This window comes from Saccostrea echinata, unplaced genomic scaffold, assembly GCF_033153115.1.
Source record: "Saccostrea echinata isolate AGI-Se365-2 ecotype Australia unplaced genomic scaffold, CSIRO_AGI_Sech_v1 ptg000016l, whole genome shotgun sequence".
Lineage (NCBI taxonomy): Eukaryota > Metazoa > Mollusca > Bivalvia > Ostreida > Ostreidae > Saccostrea > Saccostrea echinata.
The window spans coordinates 16923627-16944244 of record NW_026889765.1 but is presented as its reverse complement, the minus strand read 5'-3'; the positions used below and the strand labels follow the sequence as shown (position 1 = coordinate 16944244).

Here is a 20618-nt window from a genome sequence, read left to right as displayed (position 1 = left end):
AAAATCATCTGGTGAGCATGGCAGTATGTACAAACTCTCCGACTAATGCATCTGTATGTGCATAAGTAAGTGCTAGTCATCCAGATCATTCTACCGTAACAGATTCTATTCCAATTGCCCAATCTCTCCTTATACAATCTGAGGGTCAAACATACAGTTTACCGGGTCTGATTTATTCAGCTATGTGTGACCAAAATATCATGAATCAGCTGGTCCCTGTATTAGCCAATGCTATTGCACCAACCATAGAAAAGGCTGTTAAATCAGTTTTCCAACAACTGAATTTGACAATAACAAAACAGGCTGAGATCAAGGAACTAAAACAACAGCTAAAGGAGGCGGACGGGTTAAATAAGGATCATCAATAACAAATCTGGAAGTTGGAAACATCTGTGGACGAGTTCAAACAATATGTAGGAGTAACTCCCTCAGATTGCATAAATGTCCAGAGCCTATTGAACAACAACAAACTGGTTATCACGTGGACACCGATTCTATTGTGATCGATCGGTGCAAGGCTAAAATGAACATTGATCTGAAGGAGGAGGACATTTTCGGATCCCATCCTATAAATTTAAAAATTGGAAAGTGAAAAACAAAGTATATTTAGCGAAACGAAAACTGAAAGGCACGTCCCTTTTTGTGACAGAATATCTCACTAGTTACCGTCAGGGAATAGTCCATGAGCTTAGGTTCGTACTAGAAGAATGACGGAACCAATTTTGTAAAGGTCGAAAAGATGGGTCCAAAACACCTGATCCGTACCTTCAATGACATTGACCTTATTGCTTCAGGGCCAAGATCTGAGTATTAAAATGAGTTTATTTGTGTTGTTTTGTTTTGTTTTTAAGTAAATACAGATATGTTTATATGCTCTAAATGTATTGTGTTACAAGCATGTATTAAATGTATATATTCTTTTTAATTTGTAAATTGTAACTACATAACAGGTTATAAATTATCCCTCTTATTTTTTTCCTTCTAACTTTCTAAGGTATGCTGCAACTACATGTGGCAGTTATGTGTATTAATGTTTATAACTTTTTCAACAATTGACCTAGTAGCTGTCAACAGGCTTTTTGTTTTGCCTTGCGACTGGCGGCTGGTTAAAACAAGGCTCGACAATTCTCTTCATTTTCTTGACAATGGGTAATAAAGTTGAACGATATCGAGCCGCAATTGGACTAATTTATTGTTATTGTAGATGTACAACAAAACTACTGCTATTTTCTGTATAACAATTTAATAATTTTGTTTATTTTTTGATTGAGGGTCTTAAGTATATCTAAAAAACAACAAAAACAAAAAAAAACCTAAGTGCTAATTGTCAAAAGGCGCACAAGAAATTGAATTACATCTTAAAAATTATGCTCTTACTTATATAGTTATCAGAGCACGTAGAAACAAATCTCAAATTACCAATTCACACTGGAAAATTTTCATTTAAAAATAAGAAGTATTAAAAATACATTCGATAAGATTTTTGGCATTGTGTCAGATTTTGATTTTTCATGTTTTACAGAAACCCATCTTGATGCTAATATTTTAAACGAAGACATTTTTATTAACGAGTTCAATTCATTTTTTCGGAAAATAGAAATTCACATGGGGGCGGTGTTATTATAGATGCATCTGACTAGTTGCACATTAATAGACGCCCTGATCTTGAACCTATAAATATAGAATGTGTATATGGGTAGAAATTAGCGATCCTACCTGCAATTTTCTCCTCTGCTATGTATATCGTCCTCCTAACTCCGATAATTCATTTTGGAAAAAAAATCGAATGGTCCCTTGAAAAAGCTGTTTATATATCTGATAGAATTGTAGTCTAAGGTGACTTAAATGTAAACTTTTTTGAATCTCCCAATCGTTACCAATGAAATTCTCTTAAAAATACTCCTTTCAAAACACAAAACGATGCAACCAGAGTCACGCAAAAAACAAAATCTCTCATAGACCCAATTCTTGTTAGTGAATATTTACATAACGATGTATTGAATTCTGGGACAAAAGACGTAGAACACTCTTTCAATGACTACAAAGGTACATGCATTTATATATATTTCTTAAATCACATACAATACAAAACCATCATATGATCGCAAAATATGGCTTTACAAAATTGCGGATTTTGTGGTTAATGAATTAACTTATACGTATCACAGATTGAAATACTCTTATTAATGACGTCAAAGAAATAGATCAGGTGGAGAGAAATTTTACTACGAGATTTTTAAAAGCATGTAAAATAATGTAAAAGAGTAGCTATAAAGATAAACCTTGATTTGATTCCGCGCGCGAAAAACAATTCGTATACGAAACCGAGAGGTAAGTAAAACGCTTAAAAGAAAAATAAATATGATAAGTTAAAAAAAAACTACGTATCAATTAACAATAAAAAAAGTAGGGATGGCAAATTATCATAACAATATAGAGACCAGTCTTATCGACGCAAGTATCAAATCTGATCTGAAATACCACCGCTCCAGGATATTAGAGAAAATAGCGCATAAACATTACATACAACGATATTGACAAAGTTTAAGCTTTAAATAACCATTTAGTTTCGATTTTGTCATCGCACGATGACGAAGCTGCATTGTCAGCTTTTTCTTTTTGTGTAATAGTGTATTTAATAGTATTGAAATAGTTGAGCAAGACTTAATTGACATAATGTGTATTCCTTCTGTGAACAAGTCCTTAGGACCTGATTATACTAGCCACAAAATGTTAAAAGCTACCATATTCAGCGTCTCAATTCCTTTGTGTATTCTGTTTAATACATGTACATGTAGATCTTTAAGAGAATGTGCATTTCCTAAACAGTGGAGGTAGATAATGTACTTCCTTTATTTAAAGAAGCGACTCATGGACAACAACGCTCATCTGAGTAAATATGGTCCTGCTGTTCTTCCCAAGCAGATTTTTTCCTATTACATATTCCTATGTAAAACTTTAACTCTATTGTGACCCCACCCTACCCTCAGTGTCATGATTTTTATAGATTTAATCCAACCTTACTTCTCAAGGTCATAATTTGAACAAACTTGAATCTACACTACCTCAAAATATTTCCAAATCAATGTGACTAACCATGGCTTTGCTATTCTTAAGAAGATTTTTTCCTCATATATTCCTATGTAAAACTTTGATCCCCCATTGTGGCCCCACCCTATCCCCAGGGACCATGCTTTGAACAAACATGAATCTACACTACCCGAGAATGCTTACATATCAATATGACTCAAAATTTGAAGCCCTTCACCGGTATATGGTGACGTCTCTACATGAGTGAAAAATTCTCGAATGGGAAGTTAAACAACATACAATCAATCAATCCTATATTTTCCATGTAAAACTTTGATTCCCCATTATGACAACACCCTACCCCTGGGGGGGGGGGGGGGTGATTTGAACAAACGTGAATCTTTACAATCTGAGGATATTACCATATCTATATGACTAGTAATGTCTTTGATGTTCTTGGGAAGATATTTGAAGATTTTTCTTGAATATTCCTATATGAAACTTTGATCCCCCATTGTGGCCCAATCCTACCGTTCATTTAAACAAATCAAACCATGGAAGTGTGCAGCAATACATTCACCTATATTACCTATATCACCTTTGACAAATTCTATCAATGTTAATTAAATACTGTACCAATTTTGATGTACCAGATGCGCATTTCGACAAAGAATGTCTCTTCAGTGATATTCAAGCCGAAATGTTGGAAATTCAAAATTAAAATAGAATTTTGAAGAGCTGAAAAAATCTGCCAAAGACTGGAGCCAAATACCTCGAAGGATCGGGGCTGTGCATGAGGGAGATTGTCCTTAATTTTGAAATAGATTTCTTAATTTTACCACAGCAATGACATTTCTAAATATATATCCGTATATTCAAGATAGTACATAAGTATTTATCTACTGGGCTAGAGCCTCGGAGACTAACATTCCGCCAGCAGAGGCCTCGACACAGGGGTCATAATGTAAATCATATACGGAATCAATTTTGATGCACCATGCAGATGCGCATTTCGACAAATTATGTTTCTTCAGTGATGCTCAAGCGGAAATAATTATAATAAATTATATTGCAATAATTAATAACAATAAATCATATTGCACTATTTATGACCACTATAATAACACTGGTATTGAGACTGAGTATCTGGTAGTTAGTAGTCTAGTAATATCACAATGCATCAACAAAATCAACTGAGAAATGATTTGTAAGAAATGTGGAACAAAATCATGTTATATTCATAAACATCAAACCGATTACAGTTCAGATCATAAGCTATCTACAATTCATTTAAAAATTTGACATGATCAATCATAATTCAGTTAATATAGATAATAAAGCAGTGCAAACTAATGAATTCAGTCATTTCTTAATCAAACATTAAGAACATATGTAGAAACCACAGGTATATGATGTTTAGTACATTATTCCAATGATAACAGGTATTCACTATTACATTTGCAATCATAGTTAATATACATATTACAATACTTCATAAAAGGATCTAGTACTAAATTAAGCAAAAATTCAAACTTGAGGTGAATCAAACAAAATGTTGAACACATAATATTCAATGGTAGGGAGAGGAAATACAAAAAACCAAGTTGAATCGTGAATAGAAACATCCAATCTCATCAAATGCAATACACATCAGGAATAACCTACTTGTAAGATAAACCAAAAAAATATCAAATACTGGTACAAGTAATTAAATCAGAAACAATCTACTGAGTAAACAAAGTTCACGTTAAACAAGACTGTCTCTATCAGTCTTATAAAAATGGTTTGTGTAATAAGCACATTAAATCAATGTTGAGGGTTTCCACTTGATAGTATTTTGTGTTTAAATATTTAAAGATAACCAAGGCACCCATATTGCATTCTAAGCAGGTTCACCTTTGATTTGCACAAGAAATTCTTATTCTTTGTGTTTATTTGTTTGAGCAAGCACTCGCTTAACCTTTTGAATTTCATCCAAGTCTGAAGAAACAGAAGAATGAGCGTCTGCAAAAGAATCAACATGATCATTGTCATGAAAAAGTAGTGTTTTCTGACGGATTCTTGTTGGCCTCTGTAAAACCGGAAGAGGATCATCAGTGGTCGTCTCAGACGTCACCATGTCAGATGCATTGTTAGAGCCATGGCTGTCCGACAATGTTGGATTTGGGATATGATCTGTCTTTGTTGCAGTACTTTCATCTCCTTGAGACTTATTAGCTATAGAGGTGAAAACTTTGAAGAACGATAATGGTGTTGATTAACGGACATGTGCCATTTTCCGACTATCAGCATGAATAGGAGTTGAAAATACTTTTCCAGTGGGTTCATCTTTCAATGTTACCATATATGGAGAATCTACACTATGCACAAAATAGACTCCAACATACTTATTTTGTAGTTTCTGGGCGGCTCCAGTAGGTTCCCTTTGTAGAAAAACATAATCACCAACTGTCAAATTCAAGGGTCTGGTGAGTTCATTTGCATTTTATATTATTTGTGTTTTGTAATGTTCGGTGTTAGTGAGCACACACACTAAAGTCATCGTAAAACGGTATGCAAATTGTTGACATAGTTATGTTCAGTCTTTGGAAGGCCTTGAAGTGCTGAGGTAGGTATATGAGTTGAAAGTGGAAATGCAGGTCTGTCACCAAACAAAATTTCAAATGGTGAATATACAGTAGAGTTTACATAGATCTTCATAGCAAATGTAACGAAAGGTAGAACTTTTGTTCCGTTTGGAATTTAAAAATGGCGCCAGTTTGGCACAAATGTACCTAAACAGTGAGGCATACAGTACCAACCAGACCTAACCTGACAAAAAGCAGGCCCAGAGCAGTCCCGGGAACTGCTTTCTGGGACTGCTTTGGGACTGCTAAAGCAGTCCCACAGCGGTCCCAGAAAGCAGTACCAGCAGTCCCAGAAAGCAGTCCCAGGAGTCCCAGTGGGCGGGGTTAAATAATTTAATGGGCGGAGCTTACTCATAAATGAGATTAGCAATAAGCAATGTAACTATAAAAGGCAGTGGAAATGATGACGCATTTCTTTCTGAGCAGTAACAACAAATATTTACAATTCTTATGTGACAGTCATTTCTGAACTGTTAAGAAAATCACGTTACGTGTATAGAAACAAATAATAAATATTGAACGAAGAAGGCGTTCTAACCTACTAATAATATGATTATTTAAAAACAGTTATGTGGTATTTTAATTTTTCACCAAAATAAATTAATTCCTTTATTCTCTGTGATTGAGCTTGGTTTCCATATTTATTTATTTTTAAAGAACATTAAACTTGAATTACTTTTTTTCCATTAGAATTTACTTTAAGTAGATCTTATAATTACAGAGCAAGGCCGATTTCCATACTATACTCTGAATGCATTTTTCTTACTGGAAAGTACTGGGGCATTTGTAAAATTCTTTGTTAGATTTTCCTGAGTATTATATTTCAGTCATGATTATTTTCACTGACTTCCCAATTTCATTATCATTAGATTCTCTATGTAACAGAAAACAATAACACTCAGTTTTAAGTTTTTCATTATATAAACGTTCGAGTATACATCTGTAAATCACGCGAATGAAACCCTCAGATTATGTTTAAAATTAATCAATCCCGAAATAAATCTACACATTTATTGAAACAAAGATTTTTTGCAGTTCATAGATTGAAAATAATGTCATTGTTGACCAGCATATTCAGAGATGTGTAACACTGATACCATTCATTGATTTTCTGCTAATCATGCCCAAAGGCGATTGAAACCTCAGGTGTTGACAACACACAATTCACAATATTTTCAAATGTTTATTTTTTAAATAAATGTACTTTTTAATAACTTGTTTATAAATTAAAAACTAATTCATAAATAAATCCCACAATACTAAAGTTAAAGTTGTTTATATGACGGAAGGATGGTAGAATAATTTTATTTCATGGTCATTTAATGAATTATTACGTTTTATTTGAGGGCGGTAAAAATAGCATGGAATGCGCTTTTTAAGCATGGTTTTATATTTTTTAATTAAAAAAATCCAGTACAGTAGGTCCCTCTGAATATCTTGCTGTAATAACATTTTTGTTTTTTTTAAATAGTACTAATGCAAACTTTGCGTACATAAATTGATAACATTAATTAATTAAATAGGCTTAGATAATTTTTTTTTCAAACATCTGTATTAAAGTTTAGTTTGAGGGATAAAAATCATCTCCTGACTTCTCTTTTTAACTACTTTCATTTTTTTTAATTATTTCTAGACTACAGTTGTGTAAATTTAGAGCCCCTAAGACATATAGTAATCACATGTATATCTATCTCTACTTGTTAAAATTTGGTAAGAAATCCACGTTTTTTTATTTATTATCTTAAACACCTCTCTGCTGAAACAGAACAACAACAAGAAGCCTGCAAATTCAGAATACACAAGGGGCGGAGCTATCATGTCACTCAGAACCTTTCTCAAGCATGAATGAACAAAGCAGTCCCAGAAAGCAGTCCCGGGGAATGCTGGGACTGCTAGGTCTGCTTTCTAGAGCAGTCCCTTAGCGGTCCCAGAGAAATCTCACAGCGGTCCAAGAGCAGTCCCACAGCAGTCCCAAAACAGTCCCGAGGTGTCAGGTTGGGTGTGGTTAGTACTGTAAAGCTGGATGTGAATATCTGTTTGATTTGAAACAAATCACAAAGTGTCTGTGTTACTTTTGCTGTAAATTCCGTCCCCTGTCCGATATAAGTATATCACATGTTCCAAATGTAGTAAACAGCATAAAGAGTCATTCCGAGACAGTCCAGGCATCATCTGCAGCTAATGGGACTGTAAACAGAAACTTGCTGAACATGTCAACTGCAGTTAGAATGTAGATATGTCTAGAAAATAGAAGAGAGAATGGTCCATAACTATCTACCTGCCATACACTGAAGAGTTACTTTCCTGTATTTTAACTATAACTGTCAATTATCTCCCTTAGTCAATTCTCTCAAAAAGAAAAGGCTTTACAACTCTATAAATGGCATACAGTCCCCAAAGTTCCTCCCACTGAATCTCATTTGTAGTTATCTCCTTTGTTTAGTTCTCACCAGAGACCTGGATTTACATCTCTTAGTGATACACCCCTTCCCCCTCCCCCTCCACATTGAACTCTTGCATTCAATTATTTTCATTGTTAAGTACTCACCAGAGGGCAGGCTTTACATATCTCTAAATGATATATGACATACTTCTCACATTCCGTTATCTCCCATGTTAAATTCGTACAAATGGACAAGCTTTACATCTCTCCCAGTGACATCATCCTCCTTACTTAATAATCTCCCTTTTGACATACTCACTAGAGGGTAGACTTTACATCTTTTTCAGTGATACCCCCCCCCCATTGCTCTCACACTCCATAATCTCCTTTTTTGATAATCACCAGAGGACAGGCTTTACAACTCATTCAGCGTTACCGCCCACTTCTCTCACATTCAATAATCTTCCTTTTTAAAAAATCACCAGAGAGCAGGCTTTACATCTCTCTCGTTGACATACTCTCACATTCAATAGTCCCCTTTTTGAATACTCAAAAGAGAGCAGACTTCACATCTCTCTCGGTGACATATCCTTACATTCAATAATCTCCCTTTTTAATAATCACCAGAAAGCAGGCTTTACATCTCTCTCAGTGATACCCCCACTGCTCTCACATTTTATGATCTCCCACTTTTACTACTCTCCAGAGAGCAGGTCTTTCAACTCTTTCGGTGACATATTCTCACATTCAATCATCTCCCTTGTTTAGAACTCAGTAGGGGCAGGGATTACATCTCTCTAAAAACATACCTCTGACATTCAGTTATTTCTTTTGTTTAATATTCACATGAGGGCAGGCTTTACATCTTTCTCGGTTACATACTGTCTCTTCATTTCCTCCCAGTCGTTTCTCACATTCACAGGATTTACATACTTCACCTGTCAAAGTTTCACTCCCCTAATGTAGGCACAAAAATATTGGAAAGTACACTAAAAATTGAAAATACAGTTTAATCTACTGACACTGGATAAAAAAAATAGCATGCACTTCAAAAAGTCTCAATTTGCAATTGTATGCAGTTATTTGATTATACACCTCAAAATATAAAGTTTGTGTGATGAAATCACATGTGATCAATGAAACTTGACATTATGATTTTTTTTTTTACAATGTTTGATGATACCATACTAATATGTAGCATATAACTAATCTTACAGATTTCTTTTCTTATGCAAAAGTCATAGTAGATCTCTGGTTAAGTGATAATTTTAAGGCTCCAAGAAAATAACTCCAAACTGTCTAAAGTTTTACCATGTAGGAAAGGTTTGAGCCATTAGAATGTATGTACCAGCAGACTGCAGGTCCATGGTCTAACGACACGGCTCACTGGAATCAAAACGAGTCAATGTCAACCCATAATCGTAGTGGAGTAAAGTATGCATGTTAAAACACAGCTGTATTATAAATACATGTAAATTACAGTGTACAGAGATTCACCATTTGAAAGAGCCATATTTAAAATTCTATTTGTAGTACTTACTACATGCGTGTCTTGTTTAAGTACAGTAGTGTTTACCATGTGACAACTGGTATTTTAATGTGGTACCCACTACATGCATATGAATAACTTGCAAACTGTAGCACGTCTTATATGTGTAATTAGAACAAGTTATTTTAGTACTTACTAAATGTGTAATTAGTACAATTACTGTTATTACTTACCAAATTGGAACAATTACTGTTAATATATGTACTTACCACATGCGTACATGTACCTGGTGCAACTACTGTTAGTACTGACCACATTTGTAACTGGTACAATTACTGTTGATACTAACCACATGTGTAACTTGTACAATTACTACTAGTACGTACCACATGTGTAACTGGTACTATAACGGTTAGTACTGACCAGATGTGTAACTGGTACAATTACTGTTAGCACTGACCACATGTGTAACTGATACAATTACTATTAGCACTGACCAAATGTAACTGATACAATTACTGTGAGTACTTACCACATATGTAACTGGTACGATTACATGTAGTATCTAATGGCACAGTAACTTTTCCCTAAAATATCATTTAAAGGGTCCTAAAGAGCAGTTAATTAATTGAATTTTTCAAAATTATGAGAGTTGTGATTTAAAATAATGATGTTGCATAATAATAATACTTACCACTTGACATGTCGGTTTAACTGCGGTTGGACACATTGCTGGGCACTCTATAACGAAAAGCATCATACAGCATTAAATATTGTAGCTTTCGATGCATAATACTGAAAAAATGAATTTCACTTAAGGTGTAATATCCCTCTGGTAAGAAAGATAACTTTCCAAGGAAATTTTTCCAAGAAATTCAATGAGTGTAATAATGAGAACCATTATATAGTCAACTCATTCAATTCTGAATTAAGTTACAAAAAATTATTTATATTTTCTATTGCTTATATTTTTATTAATTACTTTTAATAGTTTAACTGAAACATTCATACTCAGTTCCTTTAAACTGTTGAGATTGAAATATTTCTATCTCTTAACATATAACCTTTTACCTGGTAATTGTAACATTAATTTTAGATGCAGACTAACCAGCTAGACTTTCTACAATAAATTGATTTTTTTTCACTAAAAATATTTCGAAGAACGCTAACTCCTGTAGATGGAAAGATAACTCTTGTAGATGGATGAATTTTTATTTTAAATGTAATATTCTGATTTAAAAAGCAACGCTTTGTTATATTTTCTAATCTGAATTAGATAGGTATGATAGTAGATATTATTTTCATATATACCTCATATTTTTAATTTTAGGATGAGATAAAAATATTGATCTTTCTATTCACCATATCGAATTTTCTTTACATCATGATAAGACATAATATTCATTTCTGAAAAAAAGTAAGCAACACTTCATGCTTCAAACTAATTTCCATTTGAATCTAATGCTATTGTTGTTGATGAAAATCAATGTTGGGAATTAAAAAAAAAAATTGTGAAATTTGGAGCAGAGGGATAATTTACCTTAATATGAATAAATAAATTTATATTTAAATATTCTGACAGACAATTAAAAACCATTTTTTTTAAATTAGCAAATCTCCCTTCTAAAATATCCCTTTAAGACCATATCTGTGTTCATGTTTTATACTTGTCAAATATCATACCATTATTTTTAATGATTTAAAAAAAAATCTTAAAATACTTGATTTTAATTTCATGACTAACTTATACAAGGACTAATTTGCTGTGTAGCAGAAAAAAATTGACCATCCCATCCCAACTTCTAATAAATCCCAATTGAATATCAAGGTCCGTGGTACATACCACACTGGAATGTTGGACAGCATTCCCCCGGGTTGATATTCTTCATTAGCTGAGGAGGGGTGCAAGTCAGGGGGTGGATCGTACAGGTTTCAGGCTTACAAACCAACTCATACTTATCACAACACCTGTCAGCGGTCTTCACGATTCGGGCCACCTCCCCGGGCATCATAGGAGGTTTGACCAGAGCTTGGCAGTGGACAGAATCACGAGCTATGGACAAAATTAGAATATGTTGTTAATCTAAACAATAAAAACTGAAGAACATTCTGCAAGGAGTAGGAAATGACATAGATCCACTTTAGTTAGGCCTATACATGTTTAAGATTTCCTCACATTTCACGTAACACTATAAAAATATGCTACAAGGTCAGGTTTGTTGTGATTTTTTATATATGTAAGCATATATTTTTTCCAGACTTGAAATAGACTTTACTCACAGGGCTGAGGGGCTGGCGTTGTGACAGGGGACACAACTGAGGTATTGTTAGCTGAAAAGGGGAAAAATCACTCATTCATTACAAAAGACATCATATTCATTCCTCACTGCTTAACAATGCTCAGTATTTTTTAAAGGGCTATTCCAGCAAAAGAATTCCATGAGAATGGATAGTAGCAGTTCTGTGGAATAAATGTAATAATAGTAATCTACATTTCTCACCAATACATAATGGAAGCAAAATAAGGACTATACCACATAATCATTTATATACTAATACCCACTCACAGACAATCCTCACAAAATCAGTTATTTACTAATAACTTCAGTTTTTATTCAGATCTGCATTAACATTTTCTCAGATTTTTAAAAAGCAGAGTATATCTTTTGTTCTTGGTGGGATTATTGATCAATCTTAGTAAAATGTCACAAGTTCAACAAAATCTCCAGGGGCCCGTTTTACAAAAGAACTTACGACTAAGACCAAAATTTAATTCTGTTAGTAACTTTTTAATTTACATTAAATAGAAAATGGTTTTAATCTTTTTAAAAGGTATGTAGAAAAATACTTTTACTCTAGCAATAATTTAAACAGAATTATTAAATTTGCAAAGTTTTGCAATCAACTCAAGTTTTTGGTCTTAGTCGTAAGTTCTTTTGTAAAACGGGCACCAGAAATATTAACTATTCATTTTGCTTGCGTGGGCACCTTTCTCTCTGATAAGGGTAAAATACGTTCACTGAAATTCAGTCATCTGCCTATTTCACAACATTATTTGCTGGAACTGATTCTATGAAACTTTGAACTTTCCGAAATAGTTTTGACTTCTTATGAAAGAAAACAAACAAAACCACAGTCTTCATAAATTTATTAATATGCTACAAAAATTAATAACAATTTATTACCCTTAATAACCATTGACAAATCTTAATTGAGCCAGTAAACAGTCACCGATTCATCAAAATTTTCCTGCATCACCAACCATACAAAAAAACAGCTGCCTTCCAAGTCCTATGATATTTTGCAGGAATAGCTTTTACTTTACATCACTTGTAACAAATTTTAAAAAAGAATACAATTTATAACAAGTCTAACACCTTCCAGGTGAAAATCAATTTGATCAAAAGAATTATGTCTAATATATTTTTGTGAAAATGTTTTATGTACCACATGCGCAGATGTATCTGATCTTGTAATCTCTGCATGGAATGGAAATTTGTCCGAGTCGCCACACACGAGTCCCCTGTCGGGGGTACAGGTCAGGATCTCGCCCGAGGACTCAGCAGGGGCATCCATTGAGACAGAGTAACATTCAACTTTTGTTATAGAGCCACTAATACAGAAATTGTTGGTTTTGGAAAATTGGGCGGCAGAGGGCTCATGATCCCCATGAATTCCTGGGTCCTTAGGGTGGTGCGTGTTGATCCAGCCTGACCAGCGAGAGTGGCAAGCTGAAATAAATTTTATGTCATAGTAAAGTATACACGTCTATCTACATACCATATTACTGTAATTTGGTTGGGAGACCCCCCCTACCCCTTTAAGTGACTTTTATTCTGCAAAAAACTGTTTTCTCAACTAAACAGTAATGTTTTTGATAAAAGAATTTTTAGAATTGATATTTAGCCCCATAAATGAGCACATACCACATGTTATACAAACACAGACCTACATAACATGATACTAGTGTATATAATATTAGGATATTGTTGAAGTCCTTTTTCTTGCTTCACAATTATTTAATTAAGCGATAAAAAAAGGACTTCTTATGTTTGATTACTAATGTCATTTTGACATTGTTTAAATCATTTGTATATAATGTAAATGTATCTAGTCATCTAACTTTGCCTAAGTACATTTTAGGGAAATTTAATGTTTATAATAATTTTCTTTTTTTAAAAAAAAATCTTTAACATCATAGTACATCCTGTTAAAATGTAACACATAATAAGAAGAATAAAAAAAACCATGTAGTCTTTCATCAGAGCCGTACTGTTTTCACTGTGTCCTTAAAGGTCAAGTATAATATTTTTTTGAAAATCCAAACTTATTCATGATTATCAGCCTTTGGAACAATATGAATAACATTATATAGTCTGTTTAATTTTTTGCCACCAATTACATCACTTATCGTCGTTTAAATTTACCTGTGTGACAAGTGGATCGCTTATTGTAAATCGCTTCTCTCCCTTGTTGCGTGACGTCATAAGAGACAACGAAAAATAGAAAGTACAAACTTTATATTGCCGGGTTTGGAACATTATTGTTGGCGAGATGTTGCCGTGTGCGCTTTTAACTGTACCAATAAATGGGGACAAGACATGAGTATATATTTATTTTCTAAGGACCCGAAATTGAAGAAAATATGGACATTAAATTTAAAAAGAGATGGTGTTGAACCCAATCAACATGCGACGCTATCTGAGCGACATTTTACATGACCAGTTTACAGGTTTTTTTAAAAAAAACATAAAACGGCTCACAAATTTCTTGGTTTTATTTCAAATTGTAACTTTCGCGTTATAACGCGAAACTTTCGCGTTATAACGCCAAACTTTCCCTGTAAAACAGAGACATTTGCATAAGTCTACAGTTTGTTTTACTTTTTAATGATCTAGTTTTTTCATTACAGTGAAAAACGAAAGACTCTTTTGAACTTGGATTATCACGAGCTGAAATTTTATGTTTTCTCGCCATTGAATGTGTCTTTCCTCTTTCTAAATCTTTTTTGCCGTCACATTTTGTCTTTCTCAATGCTGTTCAATACAAGTGTTGAAGCGTATGGTAGAGGAGCGAAATACAAGTCTAATTTTAATTAGATTGAACACTCTGTATAGAATTTGAAATAAAAGATCTCAGAAAATTGAAGCATTGAGGTAAATTTGTATATTTCACGGAACGATTGTGTCACATCACATGAGTAATCTAATGTGAAAATTGGATGACAAATATTCGTATCAAATATTTCATCTCCGATAGACTCACTGTAGAAATACAACATTGTATTTTAAGGTTGCACCACTTGGTCATACCATTACTTACGAAAATTTTCACAATTTATTCAAAGAAAGCAACGAGTGGAGATCTTCCAGAGAAAAAAAAATTAGTCTACAGAATTTCTTTGATTAAACAAGTGATAAACAAAAAAATCTTTAAAGGAATATTCATTTAATTAATTAGTAGGGTTTTGAGATTAAATGCAAAATCAACACTAATCTATCCATTTCTCGCATCAATTCTCTTTTACATCTTCTGAAGAAATGTCATTTATAAATTCATAGAAGTCCCCCTCTGCGTTCATGTTTTTATCTGTCAGTCAAGATCACAGGTTCCTGAGTAACATGACTATATATGTATAATTTCGCGTTATAACGCGAAAGTTACGCGTTAAAGCGCGAAAGTTACGCGTTTATTCGCGAAAGTTTTGCGTTACTTCGCGAAAGGTACTCGTTTATTCGCGAAAGTTTCGCGTTATAACGAGAAAGTTACGTATTATAACGCGAAAATTACGCGTTTATTCGCGAAAGTTTCGCGTTATATCGCGAAAGTTACGCGTTTATTCGCGAAAGTTACGCGTTATAACGAGAAAGTTACGCCTTTACTCGTGAAAGTTTCGCGTTCTAACGCGAAAAATATATTTTTTTTTACTTAGTACGAAAATGAGCTCAATGGACTTTCGTAAAGAACAATTATAAATCAATAAATGACTTGGCAATGGTTTAATAAAGGGTTTCAAATTTTATTATAGAGTCATGATAATTTAAATTCAAGTAAAAACAGTAACAATATTTGTTGAATGGGAATGTTGGTTTTTTTTTTCGGATCTCTCTCCCTCTCTCCTTACTTATTTGTTGTTTTTTTTTCGGGGGGGGGGGGGGGGCGTTGATGTGAACGCACTTGCGTATTTGCATATCTAGGCAGCTACACATGTAGGCGCCTGAAGCCTTCAGGACGAAACAGAATCGGTCGAAGAAGAATAATCATTTTCATGTACTTTCCTTGATTGGCTCAAACATGTAGAACCTATTCTTAAATGAAAGATCTACCTCTGGTATATAAACATCTTCATTCCCTAAAATTTGCCATTTTTTAAGATAATCGAGAGCACTATATTATATTTATACTACTTATACTATATTTATATTATTACTACTATCAGTTTCTGATGTCGATTGTCTCTTATGACGTCACAAAAAGGGGGAGTAACTCTATTGATAAACGTTATTTTTAGAGATTTTTAAACAGGTAAATTAAGAAAACAATGAGGTTTAAAATTTTACGAATATTGTGATTCCCTCTTTTTAACTATCATTTACAACATATATCATTTACAAGTGTTTCTATTTCCTATGAATTTGACCTTTAAGAAAAGAGTTTAATTTCTGTCACTTACTTTGAGGTTTGGTGTGTGTCTGATGGCCGTCGTGGAAAGGAGTTGACTGGTTGACTGGCACCACATGAGAGCCGGGAACTGGTGACAGTGTGGGGATAGAGGGAGGTGTGAAATGAGGTTGTACCACTAAAAATCAAAATGTAACATAATATTTAATAACAGTTTTTGGAAGTCTCTGTACATTATCTATTTTAAATTGCACTACATGATTATTGATGTTTTAATAAAGTTATTGTATGAATTGTATTGTATGAATGACATACAGCATCCAACTTCATCGTTGTCGCAATCGATGACACCATCACACTAGAAGGTTGCCGGGATACATTGTCCATTTCTTCATCTGAATTGGTTGGCATCACATGACTTGCATGGACAGCTAAAGCTAGTCATGTTGACTACTTTTGTTTCACTCTGTACATGAATGAAACACTTCATTGCAACAGTGGCTGTCAGCTATCATCCGCAACTGTACTCGGCAATGCTGGTACCGGACATCCATGACTGTACCTGCTCACTAATATCAAAAACGGAATGTCAGAGCAAGACTTTCCGGATTGTTCAACGTATTAAACTGTATGTTGTTAATTAAGTATGAATTGTTTTTTTTAATGAAACATACGAAATGTGTTAATAATTAATCTACTTTATGGAAGGCTGTAATCGCCAAAACGGTAACGATAACTAGCTTAGTGAATATATCGCGGAAAATATATTTGTAAGCTTGACTATGCCTAAATCCATTGCATAGATCGCTATTATCTCTAAAAAGTAACATTTACTACAGCGTACATTTTGTATATCTATGACTGTATACCTGTGCCTGATATACAACATCTGCGACTGTACCTGTGCCGTACATACACACTACCACTGACTCAACCCGCGCTTGATTAACTTAACCCGCGCTTGATTAATAACATCCACAACAAAAAATTCTGTGGATTTTCTCCGATTTAGATTTAGACTGAATTCAATCAAAGCGCAATTAACGCTAATCTTTATATTGCCCATGACAGTGATACCGAGACAAACGATGTCAGCAGTGATTAGGGAAGGATCCAAAACTTTTACAGATTTAAATTTAAAGCTTTATGTTCAGAGTACAATATGAGCCAGGTCTTAATTTTTTTTTTTTTTTTGGGGGGGGGGGGGGGGGCTGGGGGCATGATTTCAATATCCTACATGCTCAATAGCAATGATGAATTTAAAATGAAACATGCTAGTATAATTATAGAAAATATACGAGTAAACAATAAACAAAGTAAAATAAAAAAGGAAATTAAAATAATTGGAATTAATTTGTAATCTTTAATTTTATGTTAGAAAGTATAAGTACGTCACAATATTATTAATTTCACCCATTTCATTGATCACGCAAGAGGTGTCAATGAAAAGCACAGGTTTTTTCCCATAAATATATGGCTTACGATATATACGGGTGGAATGGGCTGATCCACCCGTTTTCAATGTGTTATATATAAACATCTCAAGTGCACCCCAGGAAGTAGCATCCTATGCCCTGAAAAAGAATAGTTCCTGACAAAAAAAAATTATTTATTTACAAAGTACATAAAATTTACTAGGCACAGGTATCAAAGTTGTAAAAATAGGCTGGAAGACCCCCCCCCCCCCCCCAAAAAAAAAAAAAAAAAATTCTCAAAAGAAATAAAAATTAATTTCATATGCATGAAACAATTAACATCTTGACTGGTCGATAACCGTGGTGTGATACCTGGAATATGTAGGGCATGGTATTAAATAATTGCTCATATTAAAGGAAATTAATCCTATAATTATCGATAACATCCGAAGAGAATATTTGTATAAGTAAATATTTTTATTAGATCCTACTCTCTAAGATTCTGCTGTACTGTCCAGACAACTCTAGAAATTTTACACCATGACTGTACCGGTGCCTGATTGACAACATCCACGACTGTACCTGTCCAGTACACACACTTTATTCTACATCCATGACTGTACCAGTGCTTATAAACAACATCCATGACTGTACCCATGCCTTATAAACAACATCCCTGACTGTACCTGTGCCTTATAAACAACATTCCTGATTGTACCTGTGCCTTATAAACAACATCCATGACTGTACCTGTGCCTTATAAACAACATCCATGACTGTACCTGTCCAGTACACACACTTTATTCTACATCCCTGACTGTACCTGTGTCTTATAAACAACATCCAAAAATGTACCTGTCCAGTACACATACTTTATTCTACATCCATGACTGTACCTGTGCCTTATAAACAACATCCACGACTGTACCTGTCCAGTACACACACTTTATTCTACATCCCTGACTGTACATGTGCCTTATAAACAACTTCCGCGACTGTACCTGTGCATATATACATACTTTATTCTACATCCATGACTGTACCTGTGCCTTAAAAACAACATTCACGACTGTACCTGTCCAGTACACACACTTTATTCTACTTCCATGACTGCAACTTTGCGTTATTAACAACATCGAAGAAAAGTAACTCAAGGCTCTACTAAAAGTTTGTTCTTTTGTCGTTTGTGACCCGAACCCCCACCCGCAATGCAACCCCCACCCCGTCAAAAAAATTGAATCATATATGCCTGCAAGAAAGCTTGGGATTTAGTCTTTTTTTTAAGAGGAAATACTCCTTCTTTCGATATACTCCATCCTCGCCTTCACAACTTCTGCCAAGTTTTATCATTATTGTAGAAGAGTTTATAGGTAATGGATTAATTATTTTAAAACCAGTGTCAAAAAGTTAACTGCTCATTTAAAACTCTTCTCATAAAGAGGGGGAAGGGTTAGACAATTTTATAAATTGAAATCGGGTTTTAAACATAACAAGTGATCCAGATTTTCAAATACTCATGGAAATGGATAAATAACCATCAAATCTCTCCGTATGTTTAACTTATGTAAAAGTCAACTGACATATTAGATTCATTGGCAATAAAATGACTATTTTTGCTGCTTTTAGTATGTAAATATATGTTCTACACCCTCATACCCCCCCCCCCTCCCAACAACCCACTCCCCTGAAACAAGAAACAATTGGTATAAATTTGAATTTCTGAAATAACAATTCATAATACTTTAAAAGGAATTGTCGTTTCAGTGAAGGGGGGGGGGGGTAAAAATATTTTCCGTTGATTTCTATAGAAATGAAGTTTTACCAAAATTATAGACTTATCTCTCTTTGTTTTCCCAAGTAAGTTATGTTTTTTGATAAAATTCACATAAATATTCGGTATATGAATATGAAAAAATCATTCCAATATGTCAACTTTCTAAATTAACTCTGCGATAGGTGGCAGAATTTTACTATCATTCTTGCTATCATATGGTTTATTCAAGCATGCGTATTAGAGCTATTGAGACAAGCTTTCTGCATTAACAATACTAGTCCACTACCGGCAAGTGTAATCTGGTTCCCATTAAAAATTGAAAATGCTGTAATTCTGTCAAAAAATCATTGAAGCGGAACATAATGCAAACTTGATCTGTGACTCATCAAGATACACTCATATACCAAAAATCAACTCAATATCTGCAAACGTTTGGGAGAAAAGTGTGGAAAACACTTAAAAATTAAAAAGATTGTAATTCCCTCAAAAATCAATGAAGCAGAACGAAATAAAAAACTTGATCTGTAAATCATCAACACACACTAACATACCAAAATCAGCTTAATATTTGCAAGCGTTTAGAAAAAAGTGCGGAAAACCAAGTGGGACAGAGTGACAGACAGACGGACAGTTTGACAGACAGACGGACGGACAGACTCAGAGGAAACCTATCGTCCCCTCCGGTTTCAATTTATTTTATTAGTCCCCTACCGGTGAAGCCGGAGGGGACTATAGGTTTCCTCTGAGTCTGTCCGTCCGCCTGTCGGTCTGTCTGTCTGTCTGTCTGTCCCACTTGGCTTTCCGAACTTTTTTTCTAAACGCTTGCAGATATTGATGAGCTGATTTTTGGCATGTGAGTGTATCTTGATGAGTTACAGATCAATTTTGCATTTCTTTCCGCTTCAGTGCTTTTTGACGGAATTACGACCTTTTCATTTTTTCGGGGTTTTCCCCATTTTTTTCTAAACGTTTGCAGATATTGAGCTGATTTTTGGTATGTGACTTTACCTTGATGAGTTATAGATGAAGTTTGCATTTCGTTCCGCTTCATTGATTTTTGACGGAATTATGGCATTTTCAATTTTTAACGGGAACCAGATTACACTTGCCGGTAGGGGACTAGTATTGCTAATGCAATACTCTCATAATGCTTGTTCTTATTGAAAGGGCAGATTACTCTATTTGCATAAATGTACCACAAAATTAGAACTCTTTAGTGTGCAGTGTATAGAGGGCTCTTAAGCACATGAAAAAAAGTCCAACTTTTTCCTCATTTTCC

At 34.1% G+C, this 20618-nt stretch overlaps 1 protein-coding gene across 2 annotated transcripts; it reads right to left on the bottom strand.

Annotated features, from left to right (window-relative positions):
• Window positions 1-10219: 10219 nt before the first annotated feature.
• Window positions 10220-16609, bottom strand: LOC133188962 (uncharacterized). 2 transcript variants are annotated; one of them, XR_009721354.1, is made up of 6 exons: window positions 16466-16609; window positions 16203-16328; window positions 12977-13260; window positions 11810-11860; window positions 11373-11582; window positions 10220-10270 (listed from the first exon to the last, which is right to left on the bottom strand). XR_009721354.1 is itself a non-coding variant. In XM_061324429.1 (3 exons), the coding sequence occupies exons 1-3, from the start codon at window positions 16559-16561 to the stop codon at window positions 13132-13134; spliced, it is 351 nt and encodes a 116-aa protein (XP_061180413.1). In that variant the 5' UTR covers window positions 16562-16609; the 3' UTR covers window positions 12880-13131. The 2 variants fall into 2 exon arrangements, 1 of the variants encoding a protein (XP_061180413.1); XM_061324429.1 differs by lacking the exons at window positions 10220-10270; window positions 11373-11582; window positions 11810-11860 and having other exon boundaries at window positions 12880-13260.
• Window positions 16610-20618: the final 4009 nt, after the last annotated feature.

What these genes read in the sequence shown, in the direction of transcription:
- LOC133188962 (XM_061324429.1), bottom strand. Translation starts at nt 16,561, where the DNA reads ATGCCAACCAATTCAGATGAAGAAATGGACAATGTATCCCGGCAACCT. An exon ending in CAACGATGAAGTTGGATGCT is followed by an intron (nt 16,329 to 16,465) that starts GTATGTCATTCA and finishes TTTGATTTTTAG; the next exon opens with TGGTACAACCTCATTTCACA. An exon ending in GACACACACCAAACCTCAAA is followed by an intron (nt 13,261 to 16,202) that starts GTAAGTGACAGA and finishes AATTTATTTCAG; the next exon opens with CTTGCCACTCTCGCTGGTCA.